The sequence below is a fragment of the Cryptomeria japonica genome, chromosome 11 (genome assembly GCF_030272615.1).
Source record: "Cryptomeria japonica chromosome 11, Sugi_1.0, whole genome shotgun sequence".
Taxonomy (NCBI): Eukaryota; Viridiplantae; Streptophyta; class Pinopsida; order Cupressales; family Cupressaceae; genus Cryptomeria; species Cryptomeria japonica.
In genome coordinates, this window is record NC_081415.1 from 155,696,284 (window position 1) to 155,718,023 (window position 21,740).

Genomic DNA, 21,740 nt, shown 5'->3' on the forward strand with positions numbered 1-21,740 from the left:
GTTGTGATATGTGCACAAACATTTTATACAAATGTTTTACCACAACACCATCATGGCACATCCATGACATACCAAAGATCCAACATGATAACTGGTTTAGAGAATCATAAGATCGTCACCTTATGATGTCTGCATACAAGTGTTCATAATCTGAGAGATCGTCACCTCTTAGATATGAACACAGGGGGTGAAACCCAAAATGTCCCAACATGATAAAAGAAGTTTACACATTAAACATCTTATTTACAAACCAGATTACCTTTCTATCATACCTAAACCTTTTCTGAAGTGATCAATCTTCACTCTGGAAAGAGGTTTGGTTAGAATGTCTACAGTTTGATCTCCTGTACAAACATATTCTAATTGAATTACATTCTTGTCAACCATATCACGTACATAGTGGTATGGGATCTCAATATGTTTGGACTTGTCATGGAATACTGGATTTACTGAAAGTTTTATGCAGCTTTGATTGTCACAATGAATAATAGTAGGTTTCATAGGTTCTCCAAACAATCCCACAAGCAACTTCCTAAGCCATACTGCCTTTTGGGCAGCCATAGAAGCTGCAATATATTCGGCTTTGGTGGAACTTTGAGCTATAGAAGACTGCTTTCTGCTGATCCAAGATATCATGGTTGAACCTAAATTGAAACGACACCCTGAAGTGCTTTTTCTGTCAGTCACGCTGCCAGCCCAATCTGAATTTGTAAATCCGTGTAGATCTATATCAACTTTCTCATATTTAAGACCAAGGTTTAGGGTACCTCGTAAGTATCTCATAATATGTTTTACTGCCACCAGGTGTATCTCCTTACGTTCACACATAAACTGACTTAGAGCATTAACAACATAACAGATATCTGGCCTTGTATTTTTCAATACTGCCATCTGTAACATGTTTGATCTTGAAAGCCATTTAGATGAAACAACAAATTTCTTAGTTGGCCTAGGAACAATCTCCCAAACATTATTCTTCATAATGGATTGATACTCTTTAGACATGGCATCCTTCCATACTTGATGTTCAAGTGCATCTGATACATTGTTTGGTTCAGCTTTAGAGAGATCATTCATAAGGGCAACATAGCTAGTGAATTTATTAGGCCTTTTACTTTCCCTGAAGGTTCCTGAAGGAGCAGCAAAGTTCTGAGCTTCTGTTACAGTCTTGGTGGCCCATAGTGGTCTTTCTTGAGTTTTTCTCCAGGTGGGTTTTGAGTTTCACCTATAGTCTCCTCAGGATTCTCCCTCTGAAGCTCAGGAGTAGAATCTTCTTCTATGTTAGGAGTAGGGATATAGATTTCAGGTTCTATTGTACTTTGGGCTCTTTTGAAGGCTAAGTCTTCTTCAAAGATTACATCCCTACTAAGTTCAATATTTCTTTGACCTTGTATATAAATTCTATAGGCCTTGGATGTTTCACTATATCCTACAAGTATTCCCTTTTTTCTAGAAGGTTCTAGTTTTAGTCTTTTCTCTTTAGGTACATGTATATAGACAGGACACCCAAATATCCTAAGGTGGCTGATATCTGGCTTTATTTTGGTGAAGACTTCCTCAGGAGTTTTATCTTCAAAGTGGGAGTGAGGACATTTGTTTTGTATATATACCGCAGTGCTAGTTGCTTCTGCCCAAAGTTTGATATTTAGATTTTGATCAAGGATCATGGCTTTGGCAGCTTCTACAATAGTCTTATTTTTCCTCTCAGCTACCCCATTTTGTTGAGGATTATAAGGTATTGTTAACTCCCTCTTAATCCCTGAATTTTACAAAAATCTTTAAATAATTTTGAAGTATATTCCCCCCCATTGTTAGTTCTTAGGGTTTTAATTTTATTTCCTGAGTAGTTCTCCGTTAGTGATTTGAATTCTTTAAACCTATTGAGGATCTCTTCTGATTCTTTACATTTCAGAAAGTAGATCCAAGTTTTCCTAGAGTAGTCATCAACAAATATTACATAATACAAAAATTCCCCTAGAGAGGGTTCAGACATAGGTCCACATACATCAGAGTGAACTAATTCTAATATTTTGCTTGTCTTCCTAGTGCTATTTTGGAAGGCACCCTTGATATTTTTACCTAGGGCACATCCCTTGCAGGCCTCTGAATGATATTGCTTCAGCTTAGGTAGACCTGTGACAAGATTTCCCATAGATGATAAAGCCCTATAATTCAGGTGGCCTAGTCTTCTATGCTACACCTCATTTGCATTTGTGGCTTCATGAATTAAGGCTAAGTTGGGCTCTGTGCATAGCTCATACAAATAGCCTTGTCTTTGTTCGATGACTTTAGCTTTCTTGATGGTAGAATTTCTCGGCCAAGCCAACACCTTGTTTTCCATGAAGGTCACTTTGTATCCATTATCCTCTAGTGTTGATATGGAGACTAGATTTCTTTTGATGTCGGGGACATATAGTACTCCTTCAAGTTGCAATGACATGCCTGTCTTTAATTTGATGATGCAGGTTCCAATTCCTCTGACTGGATGTGAGGAATCATTTCCGATGGTCACTTCCTCATCATTCTCCTCTATCATGGAGTCTAGCACTTCTCTAAAACCGGTAATGTGTCTGGATGAACCACTGTCGATCACCCATGAGTTTGACTTGTTTGTTGTATGGCTTGTGAGTGCTGAGTAGAGGACATAGTTCTTGAAGTCATCTTCCCTTTTGGATTTTCCTACTTTGACAAATGTGGCTTGTTTGGCTCTCTCCGGACATTTCGCAACATAGTGTCCAAATTTGTCACACCTATAACATTGAATATGTGATAGGTCTTTCTTTGGAGTGTTCTTGCCTTGATGATTTTTTCTTTTCCTAAATTGCTTCTTCTTACTTTTCTTATTTGCGTTAGTATTTAGGACTTGAAGGTCTTCGTCTATGTTCTTTTGTTTTATTTCAATTTTGTTCAATCTTGACTCTTCTTGGAGACAATCATCTCTTAACCTTTCAAACTTAGGATATTTGGACCTTGCACTAATGCCTTGGACAAATGTATTCCATCCACTGGGCAACCCATCTAGAGCAATGAGTGTTAATTCTTTACTCTGGATCTCATAATCAAGGGTTGCAAGTTCATCTCTTAGGGTTGATATTCGCATGAAGTAGGAGTTGATTGTCTCCCTTTTGTTCATCGTGATATGATTTATCTGTCGTTTCAATGCCAGAGTACGACTTGCATTTGATATCTCAAATGTCCTTTCAAGTGCTTTGAACATTTTGTAAGCCGTCTCTTGTTTCTTTATGATGGGCATTATGTTGTTTCTTACCCCATCAACTATTATTTTAATAGCCTTTTCATTTCCCTCAATCCATGCTGTTTTGTCGGGTTCATTCTCGGGTGCTGCACTTTCAGTTTGAACATATGAATCAACTTTGTTTTCTCTCAAAATCATTTTGATTCTAAACTTCCAAGCTGAGAAATCATCGCTACCTCCTAGTCTATCTTCGAATCTAATAGCGCTGGCCATTTTGGAAATGTGATGTAATATATAATTTTGTTCTTGAATTATTCAGAAATTGAATAGCCTCAGATTCGATTAGCCTCGCTTTGATACCATGTAAAGTTTGATTCAATTGCAATAAAAGAACAAATTATATATGTGAGAATTTTATATGATTATATTGTCTGATAATCTGATTGTTTTGTTGCAGGCTGAAGGAGAGAGATCATTAATATTTTTATGTCTTCTCCAAATGATTCATGTCGGGCTTTATATGTTTTAGAAGACCGATCAATAGATGTCTTGATCGGTCATGTCTTTTAGACATGACCGATCAAGGCACCTATTGATCGGTGTCTTTCCATATTGCACATCCCGATTTCGGTTATGTTTGGTAACTAACATTTAATACTTAAACACTCGGTTGAAACGGTGTTAGTTATGATGCTTTGTTAATGGCCCGATTATAAATGTTTATCGGTATGAACTAAACCCGATAACAAATAGCATTACATATGCTATCGGGTTAATACCCTGATAGCATATTAATGCCGATTCATAAATGAATCGACATTAATATGCTATCGGGTTATTAGCCCGATAGCATTTAGATCGACGCTTGACTATGTTAAGCAAGTCGTCGATCTAATCCATCTTTATCCAATGCCAATATCATAATCATGATCAATGTTACAATCTGATAAACATATTTAATTCGGAAAGCATAAATTAGATAATCTAATAGCATAGATGAATAAACCATAACAGAATAAAGGAGATTAACGGGTTAGAGAAGTCTTATCTTGCAGAAGCTACTAATGCATTAACAATTGTCTCCAAATTTTACTATACCTCCATTTTCTTCTTTCAAAGTGGGAAACTTGCTCTTGCCCCTTGTCATATGGCTTGAGCATCCACTGTCAATATACCATTGATCTCCTTATTTTGGACATGAAAGGATATTTGAACAAGCATAGATTTTTCTTTCTTTTTTTGCTCTTGCTTCTTTTTCCTAACTTTTGTAGGTTCTTTTTGCTTGCCACATGTATCCTACTTGTTTTGTCAACGAGGTTCCACAAGATCATTTCTAGAAAAACATGTTGTATGACCATAGTTGTTGCATTTATAGCACATAATGTTGATATCCATTAAGGGAGCAAAAGAATTGCAATTCCTCCATTGCTTTATGGCCAAATTGATTGCAAAAAACGCAATGGACAATGGAAGAGTTTTATGGTCATGTGGGATTGCCTTGGAGGGAATGATCTTCTGAATTTGTCCTCGTTGTCCTTGTGAGGGATCCTTGTTTTCTGTGGGATATCACTTTCTTCTTGGTGCTATGAATATTGATAGAGCTCTTAAGCACGTCAATATAGCTTTTAGAATTTTCTTCATTTGTTTTCTTTGGTAAATCTGCAGCTTTAGAACTTGAATCTTCTTTGGTAGTCTTCTAATTTTCTTCAAAGTCAAGATCAATCACAATGAATGGTGGCCTTTGGGCTTTGATAATGTCCTCCAGTATTTTGGTGCTATTTTCAAACTTCATGTTTCTATTCAATTGGGTAGTTGCCTATTCTAGTTCCTTTCTCAAGGATACAATTTTAGATTCAAGCCTTTCATAGTCTTTTATGATTGTCTTTAGCTGAAATCTCACTTCCTCTTCTATCCTTTTAACCTCTTCAAGCCTTTCATAGTCTTTTATGATTGTCTTTAGCTGAAATCTCATTGCCTATTCTTTTTCATAAGCTTCTTGATTTCACTTAAGGCACAAATGAATTCTCCTTCAAGATCCACTTCTCCATCCATTTCAACAATTTCTTCCTCTTTCAAATCCATCTTCTCTTTTCCTTTGTCTTCATCTTGAAGGCATCATTGTTTGCTTTTGTTTCCATGAAGATATTTTTTTCCCTATCACTATCAGAGATGCTTTCATCACTCTCGATGTTTTTTCTCTATCACTATCAGAGATGCTTTCGTCACTCCCTTTGAATGAGCTACTATCTTCTTTGGAGGAGAGACTCTTCTTGTGCTTATGAAAGTTTTTCTTATTCTCATATTTGCCTTGTTTATAGCTCTTTTTATATTGGTACGTTTTCTTTCCTTCTTTATGTGGTGGGCATCTTCATCATTGCTTTTATCATCTTCTACTTTTGGACACCTGTAGCAAAATGACCTATTTTACGACAATTAAGTCATTTGAAAGTTAACTTACCTTTTTATTTGTTGGGTCCTCTCTTGAGCTTTCTCACAAAGTGGGCTTCCTATACATCAAATTCATTGCTGGAGCTATTGCTTGGTTCGGGCTCTTTGTTCTTTATCTTCTTTGAGGCTTTGAAGGCCACTTCATACTTTGATGACTTCTCCTTTTTAGTCATCATTTCACATGCTATGAGGATCCCATGTAACTCGCCCATAGTTAGTTTTTCTAGATACTTCATTTCGTCAATGGCAGAAAAATTTACATCAAATCTCAAGAGACCTTAACACCTTTTGGACGATTATGGAGCCTTCAATCTTTTCACCAAGCCCATGGATGGTGTTGACGGTGTCATCCACATGAAGGAGATAGGATGCAATGTTCTTGTCCTTCATCTTCAAATGTAATGGGCACCCTAGAATGCCCAAAAACTAACCCCACTGCTGATAGGAATTTAGTCAAACAGTTTGCAGCCAATTCCTTATTCCTCCGTTTAATGTTTCAATGTTTCTTTTTTTGTTTTAAGTCTTTGCACAGGTATGAAACCACATAACATGAACTAAAAAGAATTTACAATAATAGGCAAGCTGGAAATTGAACTACTGCTGTTATAATATTATTTCCAGAATTAACAAACTCAAATACAAAGTAGGTTATTTTCAACTCACTAAATACTCCAGCATTTTGACATAATGTTCCAACAAAAGTTTCTAATTCTGCTGCTACAGTAACATGAATAGTGCTGCATGAATAGTGCCAGATGAATAGTGCCGCGTGAATAGTGCCAGGTGAATAGTGCCGCGTGAATAGTGCCGCGTGAATAGTGTCGCGGCCTGTAGCTGGAAATGCAACCAAATAATGCTGCTGCTTGTAGCTAGAAATGCAACCAAATAATGCTGCTGCCTGTGGCTGAAAAATGCACCCAATCTGCCTGTAAATGAAGCTGATCGCAAAGGATTCCAAAGGCCAAACCCCAAGGGAATGACGTTTAGAATGTCACAAGAGAGGATAGACGTCCTCTAATGCCAAGAATGGATCTGCAACTCACACACCAAATTCTTCTCATATTCAACCTACCCAATGAAGCCACAAAAGCTCCCTTTTATTCTTTCTCCAAGGGGCGACCCAACTCACTCAAACAATGTGGGATAAAACATGTTCAATATAAAACATATTAAAATATTCACTTATGTCTCCCTTGGTTGCCCCTTTGATTTACACATATCTCCATAAAATAAATATTAAAGTAACACTTTAATATTTTACAATTAAATTAAATGTTACTTTAATAAAACTTCAGGCATTAAAATATATTAGCAATCGGACTCCGAATAGCGTGAGTGATAGCTCGTCGGAAAGCTCTCGCCAAGGAGTATCAAATCCAATCACCAAAACTAGCCTCCGTTGTGTCCTGCTGACTTACTAAAAATAGTAAGTATGCCTGAAACTAAGTAAATCAACTTCGTTTTGGCCCAAACTGGAAATGACTAGGCCAAAACACTCCAGGATCCCTTTAAACCCTTCGTTAGCCCTCGGGACCATGTAGAGCTAGGCTAACGCACATATGCTTGGTCAATCTGCTAGAGTGGGGACATTACATCAAACTCTTGAATTGTCTTTTATGCGTTTGGATCTTGGCCTTCTTAACTTTGTTGTCACCTTCATAGATGTTCTTAAGTTTGTTCCAAATTTCCTTCACCAATTTACAATGCATTATTTTGACAAAATTTGATTTGGATGGACCACACAAAATGGAATTCAGTGCTTTTGTGTTATTTTTGGTAGCCTTCTTTCCAGCAAGATCCGTTGGTGGGGTTGAAGGAGCTTCATAGCCATTCACAACTGATTGCCACATATCAAGAGCCATAAGATAAGTTCGTATCCTTATGCTCTAGAATGCATAGTTTGTTCCGTTGAAAAATGGGGCTATATGAATAGAATCGTACTTGACTCATCATGTGTGCTTTTGAGATCTACCTTCTAGCAATTAGAGCATTCTTGAAGGAACCCGCTTTGATGCCAATTGATGATCACACACACTTATCTAGGATGAATCAGTATAACACAATCTTTAACTTATTAAAAATTCAACAACCATGAAAATAGCAATCCACAAGACTGATGTGGAAACCCTTTCGGGAGAAAACCACTATACAAACACTGTTTGGATCTACTATCCAAATCAGGTCAACAATGAATCTCTCTTTACAAATCTTCCTAGGCACCAACCCACTAGAGATACCAATTCCCACCACTAAGTACCAACTTAGCAAGAGACACCAATCTCATCTATTAGGAGGCACCAACCTCAAAATGAACAAAACTTTCGTCTTCTTGAATCATGGTTCTCCAAAGCATGATAATCATATAAAATCTGCTTTTGTATCTGCTCATAAATCTCCTTCAAATCTGCTCATGAATCTTCTTTAAATCTTGTCATAAATCTCCTTTGAATCTGTTCATAATTCTCCTTCAAATCTGCTCATAATTACGCTTCAAATCAGGAAGATATTTCTTTAAAACGCTTGCTTCATTCTTTTCCACATATCTTCTATAGAACACAAATACACCTCTTCATCCTAGGGAGGTGACCCATCAAAAGGGCCTGGCCACATATGAGGATAAATAAATTTGTTTTATTTCCCAACGAGAGGCAATAATGTTAAGGAGGTTGGCCCATTTAAATGCATTGAAATTAACTTTTAATTCCCACTAAAGAGGTAATTCCACCATGCTTGGTTGGCCAGCCCAAAAGGTCCCTCAAAAATAATAATTTTATTTTAACTTTCATCGGATGTGAGCACCAAAATCCATGAGGGGCAATAAGCAATATGGGCATCAAAAACATAGCATTAAACAACTATGGAGGTCGGCCGAGATGCACATAAATCACAACAAAGATACCATTTGCATTGATCCTTCTTTGACATCAGCAATATGATGGCAGCGATCGTGTTCAACTCGCCTTTGACATCAATGATAACAATATTTCCAACACAAAAATTGCTTTAAACAATTCCTGATCGGAAGAGATCCACCCTTTACTGTCCAAAGGGCATTTTGCAAGCTTTAGTGTCATTCTCAAGGCCAACTTCTAAATCAATTTTCTGAAATATCTAGTTGTGTCAAAATGCAATAAGAGGATGCCTGTCTGTCCCTAGGATGAATTGGGGATGTCCAAGCATCGCATGATTGTCTTGGGGTTGACTAGGCATCCCCTATAGACAATGCCATAATTGAAATGGTGCTAAGAAAAATAATGTGCATGCAAATGCAAATATAAATCAATCACAAAGCCTAGAAAACAAACTAAGATAGACAAAGGGAACTTAAGAGGTATGGAAGATGATACAAACATTGCTGAGACCATCCCAACCTCACCTCTAGTGAAGGCTAATCTTTAAGTTATTATATGCCTCAAAATTCGAGAACAAAACAAAGTCACTGGTGTAGCTCTTCAGCATTACGGATCATCACTTGAATATAATGAGTGGCCTTGAAATAAACACGAAAGCTAAAATGAGTATCGTTGATACTTCGGATAAGCTCAAAGCAATAATGGAATCCAAAAATCTCCAACCTATCATGCATGGTTTAGAATCTTAGACTAGAAGAATATGCCTTTGGCTTTCAATTGTCAAAATTCTAGATCACAATGATGTTACTGCTCTACCGCTTCACCCCAATGGATCATCACTTGAATATGTTGAATAGCCTGAAACGAATGTAAAATCCAAAAAAAAAAAAAAGATACTTTGGAGAACCTCAAGGGTATAATGGATGCAAGTAAGAAAATAATGTTGAAACAATAGTAAATGTGGTGAATAGACTAACCAGTCTCCTCAAAAAGCAAGGAAAGTTTTGAGTCTTACATGGACAGTTTATAAATCCTAAATGATTTTTCTAAGCCCTGAGGCATTAATAGGAACCAACCTTAACACACTGTGGAGGTAATCTTTTTGTTATTATCTCAGTATTGTCGTGTAATGTTCACTACTGCCTGCTGTAACTATGCGTCTCTTTGTAACAGCTCTATGATTCGCTTTAGTGATGATGATCACTAGTAGGAAAGAATACTATAAATGCATAGCAAAAAACAAGCAACATGGGAAACCAGGCCTACAACTCAAAGAACACGAATGTGATTGCTTGACTACTTAGAACCCAAAGGAAAAATAAATGTGATCTCTATAATATAGAGACAAGTAGTATTATTTGGCAAAGATAAGGGTATCATGAAATTGGTACTTGAGGAAGTCAGTTAAAAATCCTCCTAGAGATTTCAGGAAACAATAAATGTAAGGGACTAAAGATGCACGTTGCCTCAGACCTCATTGTGACATTGCATCTTTGATGCTGTGAACGGAATTAATCAAGCTATATGGGGTTCTTGCCCCACAAAGGATAGAAGCAAATATTGTTGGTTTTCAGTGATTGCATAAAAAATATAATGGCTAAATTTGGCTTGTATGACATTGCTTGACATATGATGTGGGTGTTATTCCTTGACTTCAGGAGAGAAATAATTTGATTTCTTTGGAAAGCTCTAGTCTACAAAGAATGGGAACAAAGATATTGTCAACACTCAAGTTATATGACATTCTATTGATTGTAATGAATAGCCATCAGTCTTTCAATATCTTTTTCTGTAATTGCTGAAATAATTGCATATGCATATACAATGCCACAAAAGGAAAAGAACAATTATGGAATAAAAAGCAATTTCTCTTCCATCAATGAATTGTTTATGCTTGAGACTCGTCAAAATTCAATGGGTGAATCTAGACAATTGGACAATGTTCTATATCCATTGCAGCCAATGACCTCAACTCCATAAAGTATCCGTTTGAGTCATATGGGGGGATTTCTCCCACAAAGGACATAAACAAAGTTATCACTAGCAATTAGTGGTATTTTGTATGGAGAACTAAGTTTTGTTTGGTACTTAGGGGTTGAGACTAGGAAGAATCCAACGACTAGGAGAAGTTTTGTACCTATATCAGAAACCTTGATCATATTCATGATAAGATTGGTGAAACTCAAGACATAGTCCGCATGAGCATACCAATTGTCATCTAGGATCAATTTCTTGACCTTTTGGGACCTCTCCAAATTTGATTGCTTCCAATTGTTCTATTGGTTGCTAATAACACCCAATGCCTCTTGTACCTTCACAAGTTGTGTCAAAAGGATCGTGTATGATACAAATTGGGTCTCAACAACCTAGGATCATGTTGTTAAAGATGATAGCTTCGGTCAGATAAATATGATCATGAATGAGACTTACATCATTAGAATAATTTATATATGTATACCAATATACATAGTAATAATCATTGAGTTTATTATTACTATGTATATTAATATACATACATATTCTTTTCATGAATAAATTAAATCTGATTAAATGACCTAATGGCTGATCATATATCGATCATCATCTTCCAAGTGTAAATCTGTGATCATGCATGATCCATACCCTATCGATAGAGTGTATCGACTATCTTCTTCGATTTACCATAAATCGATCATGTGTATCAATTTACCTTAATCGATAATGTATATCTATTAACTGATTCTTCAGTTTAACATGCCAATTGTGAATCAGTTGTGTTAACTGAATAGTTAACTATCAATTGTGAATCGGCATTTGTTTGTAATAACAAACGGTTTGTTAATGCCACCGATTATGAATCAGTAATTGTTTGTAATAACAAACGGTTTGTTAATGCCACCGATTATGAATCGGTATTTGCAATATTAAATGGATAGGCATATTGGTGGAGAGACATGTCTCCACACGTGTGGAGACATGTCTATCCATCGATGTGCCTCCCCATTTAGATATATAATTCACAAACAGATCGATGAAGGTAGTACAACAATCTATTAATGCAAGCCTTGGAAGATTGATCTCATTCTCAACATAGCGATATTTGTGATATAATCAACAACACTTGAAGCATTATCAAAACTTAGGAAATCAACATACTTTGTTGACATACTATCTTCCCTTTTACTTGCAGCAACCTACAAGATTCATAGGTTAGTGAGATCATCATTTGTGAGACAATAAAATTAAAAGATACCTCTATTTTATCTACTAAGAAATATAATCTACATTAACATGGTATCAAAGCAAGGTCAAGGAAGATCCGATTAGATTTGAAATAGTAGAAAAATCACATTCCTTTCTTCATAATGACAAGCGGAGTCAGATTCGAAGATCGTCTTGAAGGAGCGTCCAACTTTGTATAGTGAAACATACTTGAACCAAATGATGATGTTGAGAAAATTCAGTGGAAGAAGAACGATGGAAAAGCCATGAAAGTGATCGTGGATGTAGTTAGAGACCATATAGTTCTAGTTATTTCAAAGTATGACACAGCATACCGCATGTTCAAATCACTTGAAGACATGTATGAAATAAACAATACTAGCAGAGCTCTCACGTTGAAAAGACAACTCCATCATGTGAAGATGAATAAGGGAGAAACTTTCACATCATATTTTATGAGCATCACTGAATTGAGGGACCAACTTTCCACAATTGGTCATCTAATTGACAACAAGGAGTTAACGTTGATGGCTCTAAATGGACTCCGAACATCATGTGAATCATTTATTCAAGGAACATGTGCACGTTCAAAGCTCTCCAAGTTCGATCGGTTGAAGACAGATTGCATTCAAGAAGAATCCAGATTGATCACTAGGGGGATTGACCAAAATGTCACCAATGAAGATATTCATGTGTTGAACTCTCACTCTCACAAGAAAGGGAAGAAGAGGAACTTCGAGAGGAAGAAGGATAGGGGCACTAATAGAAAAAGGCTCTTCCAAGAAGAGCAGGGACATATCTCAAGTGCACTGTTTCAGATGTGATAAGTATGGACATTATGCCATGAAGTGTCCGGATAGGCCAAAACAACAAGCCTCCATTGTTGAAGTTGAAAAAGCTAGCGTGGAGAATGAACTCGAGAAGTTTGTCTTCTATTCGGCCTTATCAAGCCAAGTCTCAACCAGCCTCAACACCTGGGTAATTGATAGTGGAGCCTCGCGTCATATCATCAGATTTAGAGAACACCTAGATAGTATGGTGGAGAATTCTGATGAGGAAGTAACCATTGGGGACGATTCTAACTACCAGGTCAAAGAGATTGGAACCTGTACCATAAATCTGAAATCAGGCATATCTCTTCAGCTCACAGGAGTATTATTTGTGTCAGGGATAAAGAGAAATCTAGTCTCCATTTCTGCACTTGAAGACAAAGGGTATAGGATAACCTTTATGGAAGGCAAAGTTCTAGCATGGCCAAAGAACTCCACAATCAAGAAGGCTCATACTATAGGAGTTAGACATGGATGCCTTTACAAACTATGCACTACTCCCACTCAAGCCCTAATTCATGAGACTTCAAATTGAAATGAGATTTGGCACAAAAGATTAGGGCATCTCCATTTTCGTGCTCTACCTTCCATAGAGAAAATGGTGACTGGTTTGCCTAAGCTAAATCAAAATCATGAAGGAACATGCAAGGGTTGTGCCCTAGGAAAGAATACAAAAGGAACTTTCCACAATAGTGATAGCAAATCTAAAAATGTATTAGAACTAATTCATTCTGATTTATGTGGACCCATGTCTGTAACCTCTATAGGAGGATTCTTGTACTATGTAATATTTGTAGATGACTTCTCTAGGAAAACCTAGATATATTTTCTTAAATGTAAAGAGTCTGAAGAAATCCTTATGAGGTTCAAGGAATTCAAAGCTCTTGTAGAAAACATGTCAAGGAAGAAAATCAAAACATTAAGGACAGACAATGGGGGGGGAATATACTTCAGACATTTTTAAGGAGTTTTGTGTAAATACCGGGATTAGGAGGGAGTTTACTATTCCTTATAATCCCCAACAAAATGGGGTGGCAGAAAGAAAGAATAGGACCATAGTAGAAGCTGCTAGAGGTATGATGTATGATCAAAACATAGAAACTTCATTTTGGGCTGAAGCCTCTAGAACAACTGTCTACATTCAAAATAGATGCCCTCATTCACTTCTAGATAACAAAACACCTGAAGAAGCATTCACCGGCATCAAACCTGATATGTCATCTAATAATCTTCGCTTGTTTGGTCTACTTACATATACCTAAAGAAAAGAGGTCTAAGTTAGAACCCTCAGGCAGAAAAGGAATGTTTGTAGGCTATAGTGAAACATCTAAAGCCTATAGGATATGCATACCTGGCCAAAGATTAATTGAACTTAGTAGAGATGTCATCTTTGAGGAAGACATTGCTTTCAGGAAATCCAAAAGCTCTCTTGAGATAGAAGATCAAGATCCTCCTAACAATATGGAAGAGGATCATGCTCCTGAGATTCAGAGGGAGACTCTTGAAGAAATTGACAGTGAAGATCAAATTGCTCCCTTAAATGAACCCAGTAATGCAAATCGAAAGAGACCACTTTGGGCTAGGAAGATGATTCAGGAAGCCAAGAATTATACAACACCAAAGGGAACCTTCAGGGAAAGCAAGAGACCTCATAGATTCTCTAGTTATGTTGCCTTGATGAGTGAGATCATAAATTCAGAACCATCCCATGTTAAAGAAGCTCTCAATCATCAAGTGTGGAAAGATGCTATGTTAGAAGAGTATCAGTCCATTGTAAAAAATGATGTCTGGGACATCGTACCAAGGCCTAAAGAAAAATCCGTTGTATCATCAAAATGGCTCTTCAAGATCAAACATGCTGTAGATGGTAGCATTGAAAAACACAAAGCCCAGTTTGTTGCCAGAGGTTTCTCTCGGAAGGACGGAATTGATTATGAAGAGACTTTTGCCCCTGTTGCCCGATACACTTTAGTCAGAGCCATAATTGCTATTGCAACATCAAAGGGATGGAAGATCCATCAAATGGATGTGAAGATTGCATTCCTAAATGGCACGATTGAGGAGGAAGTCTATCTAGAGCAAGCTGAAGGATTTGTTATACATAAGGCTGAATCACATGTTTGTAGATTGAAGAAGGCCTTGTATGGACTCAAACAAGCCCTTGGAGCCTGGTATGAAAGGATTGATCACTACCTCTTGGGATTAGGGTTTTCCAAGAATGATGCAGATCCAAACCTTTGCTTTAAGGTAATTGATGGTGATATGTTAATTCTTATTTTATATGTTGATGACCTATTAATCACAGGAGAAGATCACCTAATTACCCAATGTAAAAAAGACTTAGCTTCAAAATTTGATATGAAGGATTTGGGTATCCTACATTACTTCCTTGGATTAGAAGTTTGGCAGCAGGCAGATGGCAGATGGCATCACTCTAAATCAGGGAAAGTATACTATTGACATTCTGAAGAGGTTTGGAATGATGGAGTGCAGACCTATGTCTACACCTATGGAAACAAATTTGCACAAATTGAAGGAAGCAACAATAGACTTAGAATTTGCAAATCCCACTCTCTACAGATAGATAATTGGATCCTTGATGTATTTGGTTAACACTAGACCTGGTATTTGTTATGCAGTGAATGCACTTAGCGAGTTTATGTGTGAACCAAAGGAGATACATCTTGTTGCAGCAAAACGCATTCTGAGATACCTTTGAGGCTCAATTGGATATGGTCTTAGATACAAACATGTAGACATAGATCTACATGGATACATTGACTTAGATTGGGCTGGAAGTGTGGTTGACAGAAAGAGCACATCAAGATGTTGCTTCAGTTTAGGATCAGCAATGATCTCATGGATCAGTAGAAAACAATCCTTAGTTGCACAGAGTTCTACAAAAGCTGAGTACATTGCAACCTCCATGGGAGCAAGAGAAGCAGTGTGGCTTAGGAAATTGCTTGTAGGACTATTTGGACAGCCCTTGAATCCTATTGTCATCCATTGTGACAACCAAAGTTGCATCAAGCTTTCAGGGAATCCAGTATGTCATGATAGATCAACACACATTGAGATTCCTTATCACTATGTTAGAAACATAGTAGAAAGGAATGTGATTCAATTGGAGTATTTTAGTACAAGTGATCAGACATCAGGCATCCTCACCAAGCCACTCTCCAAGATAAAGGTTGAACACTTTCGGGATAAACTTGGTATGGTTGAAAATGCAAATTAAATTTGAGATTGAGTCTAATTATTTTTATTTGTACTAATATTTAAAGATGTTTAATGTGTAAATTCTTTTATCGTCATGTGTGTGACTCCATGACTTCATGGGTCCCCTGTGGACATTGTTGAAAGGTGACAACTTTTCAATAATGAACATTTGTATCTAATTGATATTGTAAGGTGACGACTTAACAATGATCAATTTTACTATCATGATGGATATCATGTGACTTGATATCCGTGGACATATCATGATAGTTAATATCTCTTAGACATTATGGTAGATATCATGAGACTTGATGTCATTAAATAAGCCATAATAACTCTACAAGAGATCATCATGGTGGAGGATATTATGAATCTTAATATCCGTGGATATGCCATGATCTGATATCCATTATGGTAGGCATCATGAGACGTGATGTCAAGTGCACATACCATAAATATGGGTATTTGTGAGATATGATGAATATCATGTGACTTGATATTCTTGGTTATACCATATCTTCCTTCACAATTAATGGATCTATTGTGTTATACTCTTGGATAGATTTTATCCTCCCTAGCTAAGAGTGAGTGTTAAAGATGATAGCTTCGATCAGATAAATATGATCATGAACGAGACTTACATCATTAGAATAATTCATATATGTATACCAATATACATAGTAATAATCCATGAGTTTATTATTACTATGTATATTAATATACATACATATTCTTTTCATGAATAAATTAAATCTGATTAAATGATCTAATGGCTGATCATATATCGATCATCATCTTCCAAGTGTAAATCTGTGATCATGCATGATCCATACCCCCTCGATAGAGTGTATCGACTATCTTCTTCGATTTACCATAAATCGATCATGTGTATCGATTTACCTTAATCGATAATTTATATCGATTAACTGATCTTCAGATTATGGTACCGATTTTGAATCGGTTGTGTTAACTAAATAGTTAACTATCAATTGTGAATTGGTATTTGTTTGTAATAGCAAACGGTTTGTTAATGCCACCGATTATGAATCGGTATTTGTTTGTAATAACAAACGGTTTGTTAATGGCACCGATTATGAATCAGTATTTGCAATACTAAATGGATAGACATATCGGTGGAGAGACATGTCTCCACACGTGTGGAGACATGTCATTCCATCGATGTGCCTCCCCATTTAGTATTGTATAATTCACAAACAGATCGATGAAGGTAGTACCGCAATCTATTAGTGCAAGCCTTGGAAAATCGATCTCATTCTCAACACAGCGATATTTGTGATATAATCAGCAGCACTTGGAGCATTATCAAAACTTAGGAAATCAACATACTTTGTGGACATACTCTCTTCCCTTATACTTGCAGCAACCTGCAAGATTCATAGGTTAGTGAGATCATCATTTGTGAGACAATAAAATTAAAAGATACCTCTATTTTATCTACTAAGAATTCTAATCTACATTAACACATGTAATAAACAATTTAATAACACATTAAAATATAAGTACACATGGGATAAATAAAATTAGAAAATAAATTAAATAATCAAATTAAATTTACCTTAAACAATTTCAAATTTGAGAGAGTTCTGAAAATGCCTTGTGACATATGATGGTTTGTCACAAACATTTGGATCTTGTCACCCTCATGGTCCATAGGTTTCACCCACTCTATTTGAGTGCCAATTGCTTGCATCACCAAGTTTAGGGAGTGTATGGTGCCAAGTGTCCAAAAAATGTGTTCATACATTCCTTAACCAAAGCATGTACAGCCTTGCAATTTTTCACTCTGTCTATAATGACATGGACAACATTTTCAGGACTCGCTATCTCTATGGACTCAATGAGGATTTTAGAAATGAATTCTGCATCCTTGATTTGCCCGTCACAATCAACCACCTTCAAAAGCATTGTTTCGTTGGGGGACATTGCAATAATATTTATTAATGATCAGTTTTTGCAATCTTTCCATCCATTATAAACAAGAGACTCCTGTTTCAATCCAAGTATCTCTAATTGTTTTGAGTGACGTCTCAATAATTTTTTCTTCTCATTCCAATAAGGTGGTGTGCACCTTTTTGTATGCAAGACCTGTGAAACTGGAAGATTCACAATTGATTGCCACACCATTTCCTGCCAATATGGTGATCTCACCAAGTTGAAAGGAAGACTACGACATAAATGCAACGTGTAACTTTTTTCTCTGCAATGCCTCTAGCTTCATTTTGAAATGTCTTATCTAGCGGGCCTCTTTTGTGGGAAGAAGTGGGATCTTTTGCTTGAATAGAGGGTGTCTCCAATTAGACAGAGGGACTGTATTGAAACTTAATTCTCCACATAAAATACCACTAAGTACCTGGATCTATGAGTTTTGAGACGAGTAGCTGGATACATTTTTGCCTCTTCTTGGGCGTGCGTTTCCCCATATTCGAACAAATATGGATATGATGCAGCGCAGATACACATCAGATACCGTATCCACATGTGCCCAAAAAACCTTAAATTTCCAACCGTGCCAGATGCTGTGTGATTTGATTTTAAAAATAATTGACATAAATCTTCGTGAACATAATTTTAAAAAGCTTCAATCATGCAAATATTTTAATTTCGTTGGTATAAACAAAACCTACACCAAATGAGGAAGACAAATGAAATATTTTTCTATTTCACTGACTCACCTATCTTCCAATGCAACTCTACTATTTTTTGCATATTGTAAATTGTTAAATCAACTTATAATCATTTATATAACAATTATGTGGCTATATTACTTTTAACTAAATGAAAATCTCCTTAATTAATTAGAAAACTGTGTATGTGTATGTGTTTTTTATGAATGTCATATCCAGCCATATCCATATTGAGGGTCTTAAAAAATGGCTGTATCCGTATCTAATACGGTACCCATATCTGTACCTGTATCTGTGTCCATGCAACTTTGGTTTCAAGTGACAAACGAATAACAGAGCTGCTCAATGATGTTAACTTTTTTGTTTTTGTTTTAGGCAACATGCATAAACGGTAAGCAGCATTTCCTCTAGAGTATGTGGCATTCTGTAGCTATTCCTTGTTATCAGAAGTAGCTGAGCCATATATTACAGGGTATTTTAATAGACATTAGTTTTAAGTTTTGACCAAGACTATAATTTTGAAGCCCTTGAAAAATATTATTTGCATGGCAATTGCATGCCAATATCACTTTTAATAAAAGATTATAGTTAAATCCAGCATTGTATTTTTTCAGGTTACATTACAGGAGGCTAAAGAGACAGTGAAACTCTGGTATAATGAAAGAAAAGAAGTCTTGCAGTGGCAGGAAGAGCGTAAGCATGAAGCACAGACAAAGCAGTGTGTCTACACATTACTTGGTCGTGCCCGTCACTTGCCGTGTTTAAAATCAGCAAGTTTTGGTCAAAAGGGTCACATTGAGAGGGCTGCCATCAATACTCCTGTTCAGGTTTGTTCATCTTGTTTTCTACATTGTTGGTGTTTTTATTTGGTATATTTTATTTCTGGACACATTTGTAAGTTCATACTGTCTAAATTCTAAATTTTCAATCTGTAGGGTAGTGCAGCAGATGTGGCTATGTGTGCCATGTTAGAAATAGCTAGGAATGTCAGACTAAAGGAGCTTGGTTGGACATTACTGTTGCAGGTTGCTTATTTCTTACCCACTGTTATTTTAAAGCTTTAGTTTTTGACTAGAGCCCTAAAACTTTCAACAAACCCCAAGATGTTGAAACTGATGAATCTTATTATTGTCAGGTGCATGATGAAGTAATCTTAGAAGGACCTATAGAAACAGCCGAGGAAGCGAAGTCTTTGGTGGTTGATTGCATGTCCTATCCATTCTATGGAAAAAATATCCTCCAAGTGGACTTGGCCGTTGATGCCAAATATGCTCCAAACTGGTATGCAGCAAAGTAACTTTATCCAATGTCTATCAGCTACAGTTTTTTTGACGGCTGAATTTGAGTCATTGGTCCTGTCTTGAGCAAGACTGGAACTATCCATTCTACTTGCAAATTATGCTAAGGACTGACAACAGAGACCTCAACAGATGTACTGACATATAGAGCAAAGAATTCTGTATGCAGAGTGACGTAAGGTTTAGAGCTGTGAATGGGTACTTGACTGATGTAAATATTCATATACCGTGTAATTAGAAGAATTTTGACTGGGATTATAAGAAAAGTCAATACCAAGAATTACTTTTGATCTTGGTGATATTGAGCCATCCAGTTGTGGCCTGCAATTTCAGAAGTTGAGAAGGGTTGAAATGAAAATTTGCAGGTTTCTTTTTGATTAGCAGAAAGCAATCTTGTATTAATATATTTGAAATAAAATTTCACCAATGTCACATTGGAGGCCACTGAGATTGATTCAGAAAAAGAGAAAAAAAACAGATTATCAAAGTCAATGTTAAAAAACTGACTATAATCCAAAGCTGGCTTAAATTGCAGGGTTTTGAGCATTCTCCTGTGGCTCTTGGGCTAGAATTCCTTTGATTCCATTTTTTATTGCTTCGTTAACATCAAGTGAGTGTTGCACAATGTGGTTTAGAATAGCGTTTCTCCGAGTTTTGGGGACAGCAATCTTTTTTCTAGCTTTTGAGAATGACAAGGCGACAGTTATTAAAACAATATAAAAAAATTATATGTAAATTTTAAAATATAAATAAATAAATGAACATATCTTAACATTAAACTAAAAGATGCTGAAGTTTCAGAAATAAAACATTCTAGATGTATTAATCTATCTGTCAAATCATATCATTACATGAATTCTAATTTTATTTTCTATCGATCAACTTTATAAAGTTCAAAGGGGTTTTGGAATGGCAAGCGGCAAACACCAGAATGACAAATGTTGAAAGAAGGTATGCATGGCAGATTGATCAATAGACTCAACAATTGGAATAATCATTTGATGAAAATCTAGGAAATTGCATTGCGTTACTAGAATAGGACTCACAACTCTTGCAAGATTGCTCCAACTAATGTCAGCTGTACATTTTGGTCTTCATAAACATGTGGATAATTTGGCTTTACATCCCATGAGTTACAAGGAGATACGCGCAAGCAATAATCGCTTCCACAATTTCTCTAAATAGTGTGGATGTTGTATGCAAATTAGTTCCTCTAATAGTAGAGGAACTAGAAATCTATAAGAAACAAATGATAAATGTACGTAGTAAGGTCTATGCAGCTGCTTGCAATCAACTACATTGTTGTGAGAAAAAAGTGTAAATGTGAATCTTCACAAAACATTTTGAGGTTTATGAGTTCACAAAAAATCAATCCACTCGATTTGTCAATGAAGTTTACTTTTGACCATGCAATTTCTTAAAGATATTTGGGAGGCTATTTTGCAACATTTCATCTGAAGGGGAAATTTTTATTAAGCTACTAACATTTAAGAAGGCTATTTTGCAACATCTCTTCTTTAAGGAGAATTTTTATTAAGCTACCCTGCATATCATTTTGGGTTCAATTTATGTTGTGGACCATTTGAAGATGGCGATTTAACATGTTACAATGTCGTCGTTAAATGATACATTAAATGTGCTCATGGTACTATAAGGTGGGATCCCATCAATGTTGACCTCATTTGGGCAAGCACACTATCAATGCCTTTGTATATTTGAAGTCCAGAATTGTTGATATTATCAAATCTTATATAAAAGCTGTAATGTATCCTACATCTACCAATAAAAGATGCAATGTGCTAGACATGACCAGAATTTGTCACTAACCACAAGTTCCTCTAGCTCCTCTCCTTTCTAGATTCCTTGACTACCTTAGTAGCTCAATCTTGTGTCATGTTGTTGGGGCCTCTACAACTCATTTATCTTCAACAATAAAATAAAGGAAGATGTAAATGTAGTGTACTTAATTTGATCCAAACGTTGGGAATTCGAAAGAAGATATGAATGAGATATTGATTGTAATGCAATTAGTAATTGTTTCAACAAACAAA

General features: G+C 36.3%; 1 protein-coding gene across 3 annotated transcripts in view; it reads left to right on the forward strand.

The window, feature by feature from the left end:
* Window positions 1–20,223, forward strand: part of LOC131066095 (DNA polymerase I B, chloroplastic/mitochondrial) — a 153,233-nt gene extending 133,010 nt beyond the window's left edge. For all 3 annotated transcript variants that reach the window (XM_058000805.2, XM_058000803.2, XM_058000804.2), the window contains 3 exons: window positions 19,006–19,218; window positions 19,327–19,416; window positions 19,527–20,223. In XM_058000805.2, the coding sequence (XP_057856788.2) occupies window positions 19,006–19,218; window positions 19,327–19,416; window positions 19,527–19,688 (465 nt within the window). In that variant the 3' untranslated portion in view covers window positions 19,689–20,223. The remainder of the gene's footprint in view (window positions 1–19,005; window positions 19,219–19,326; window positions 19,417–19,526) is intronic.
* The last annotated feature ends 1,517 nt before the right edge of the window (window positions 20,224–21,740 follow it).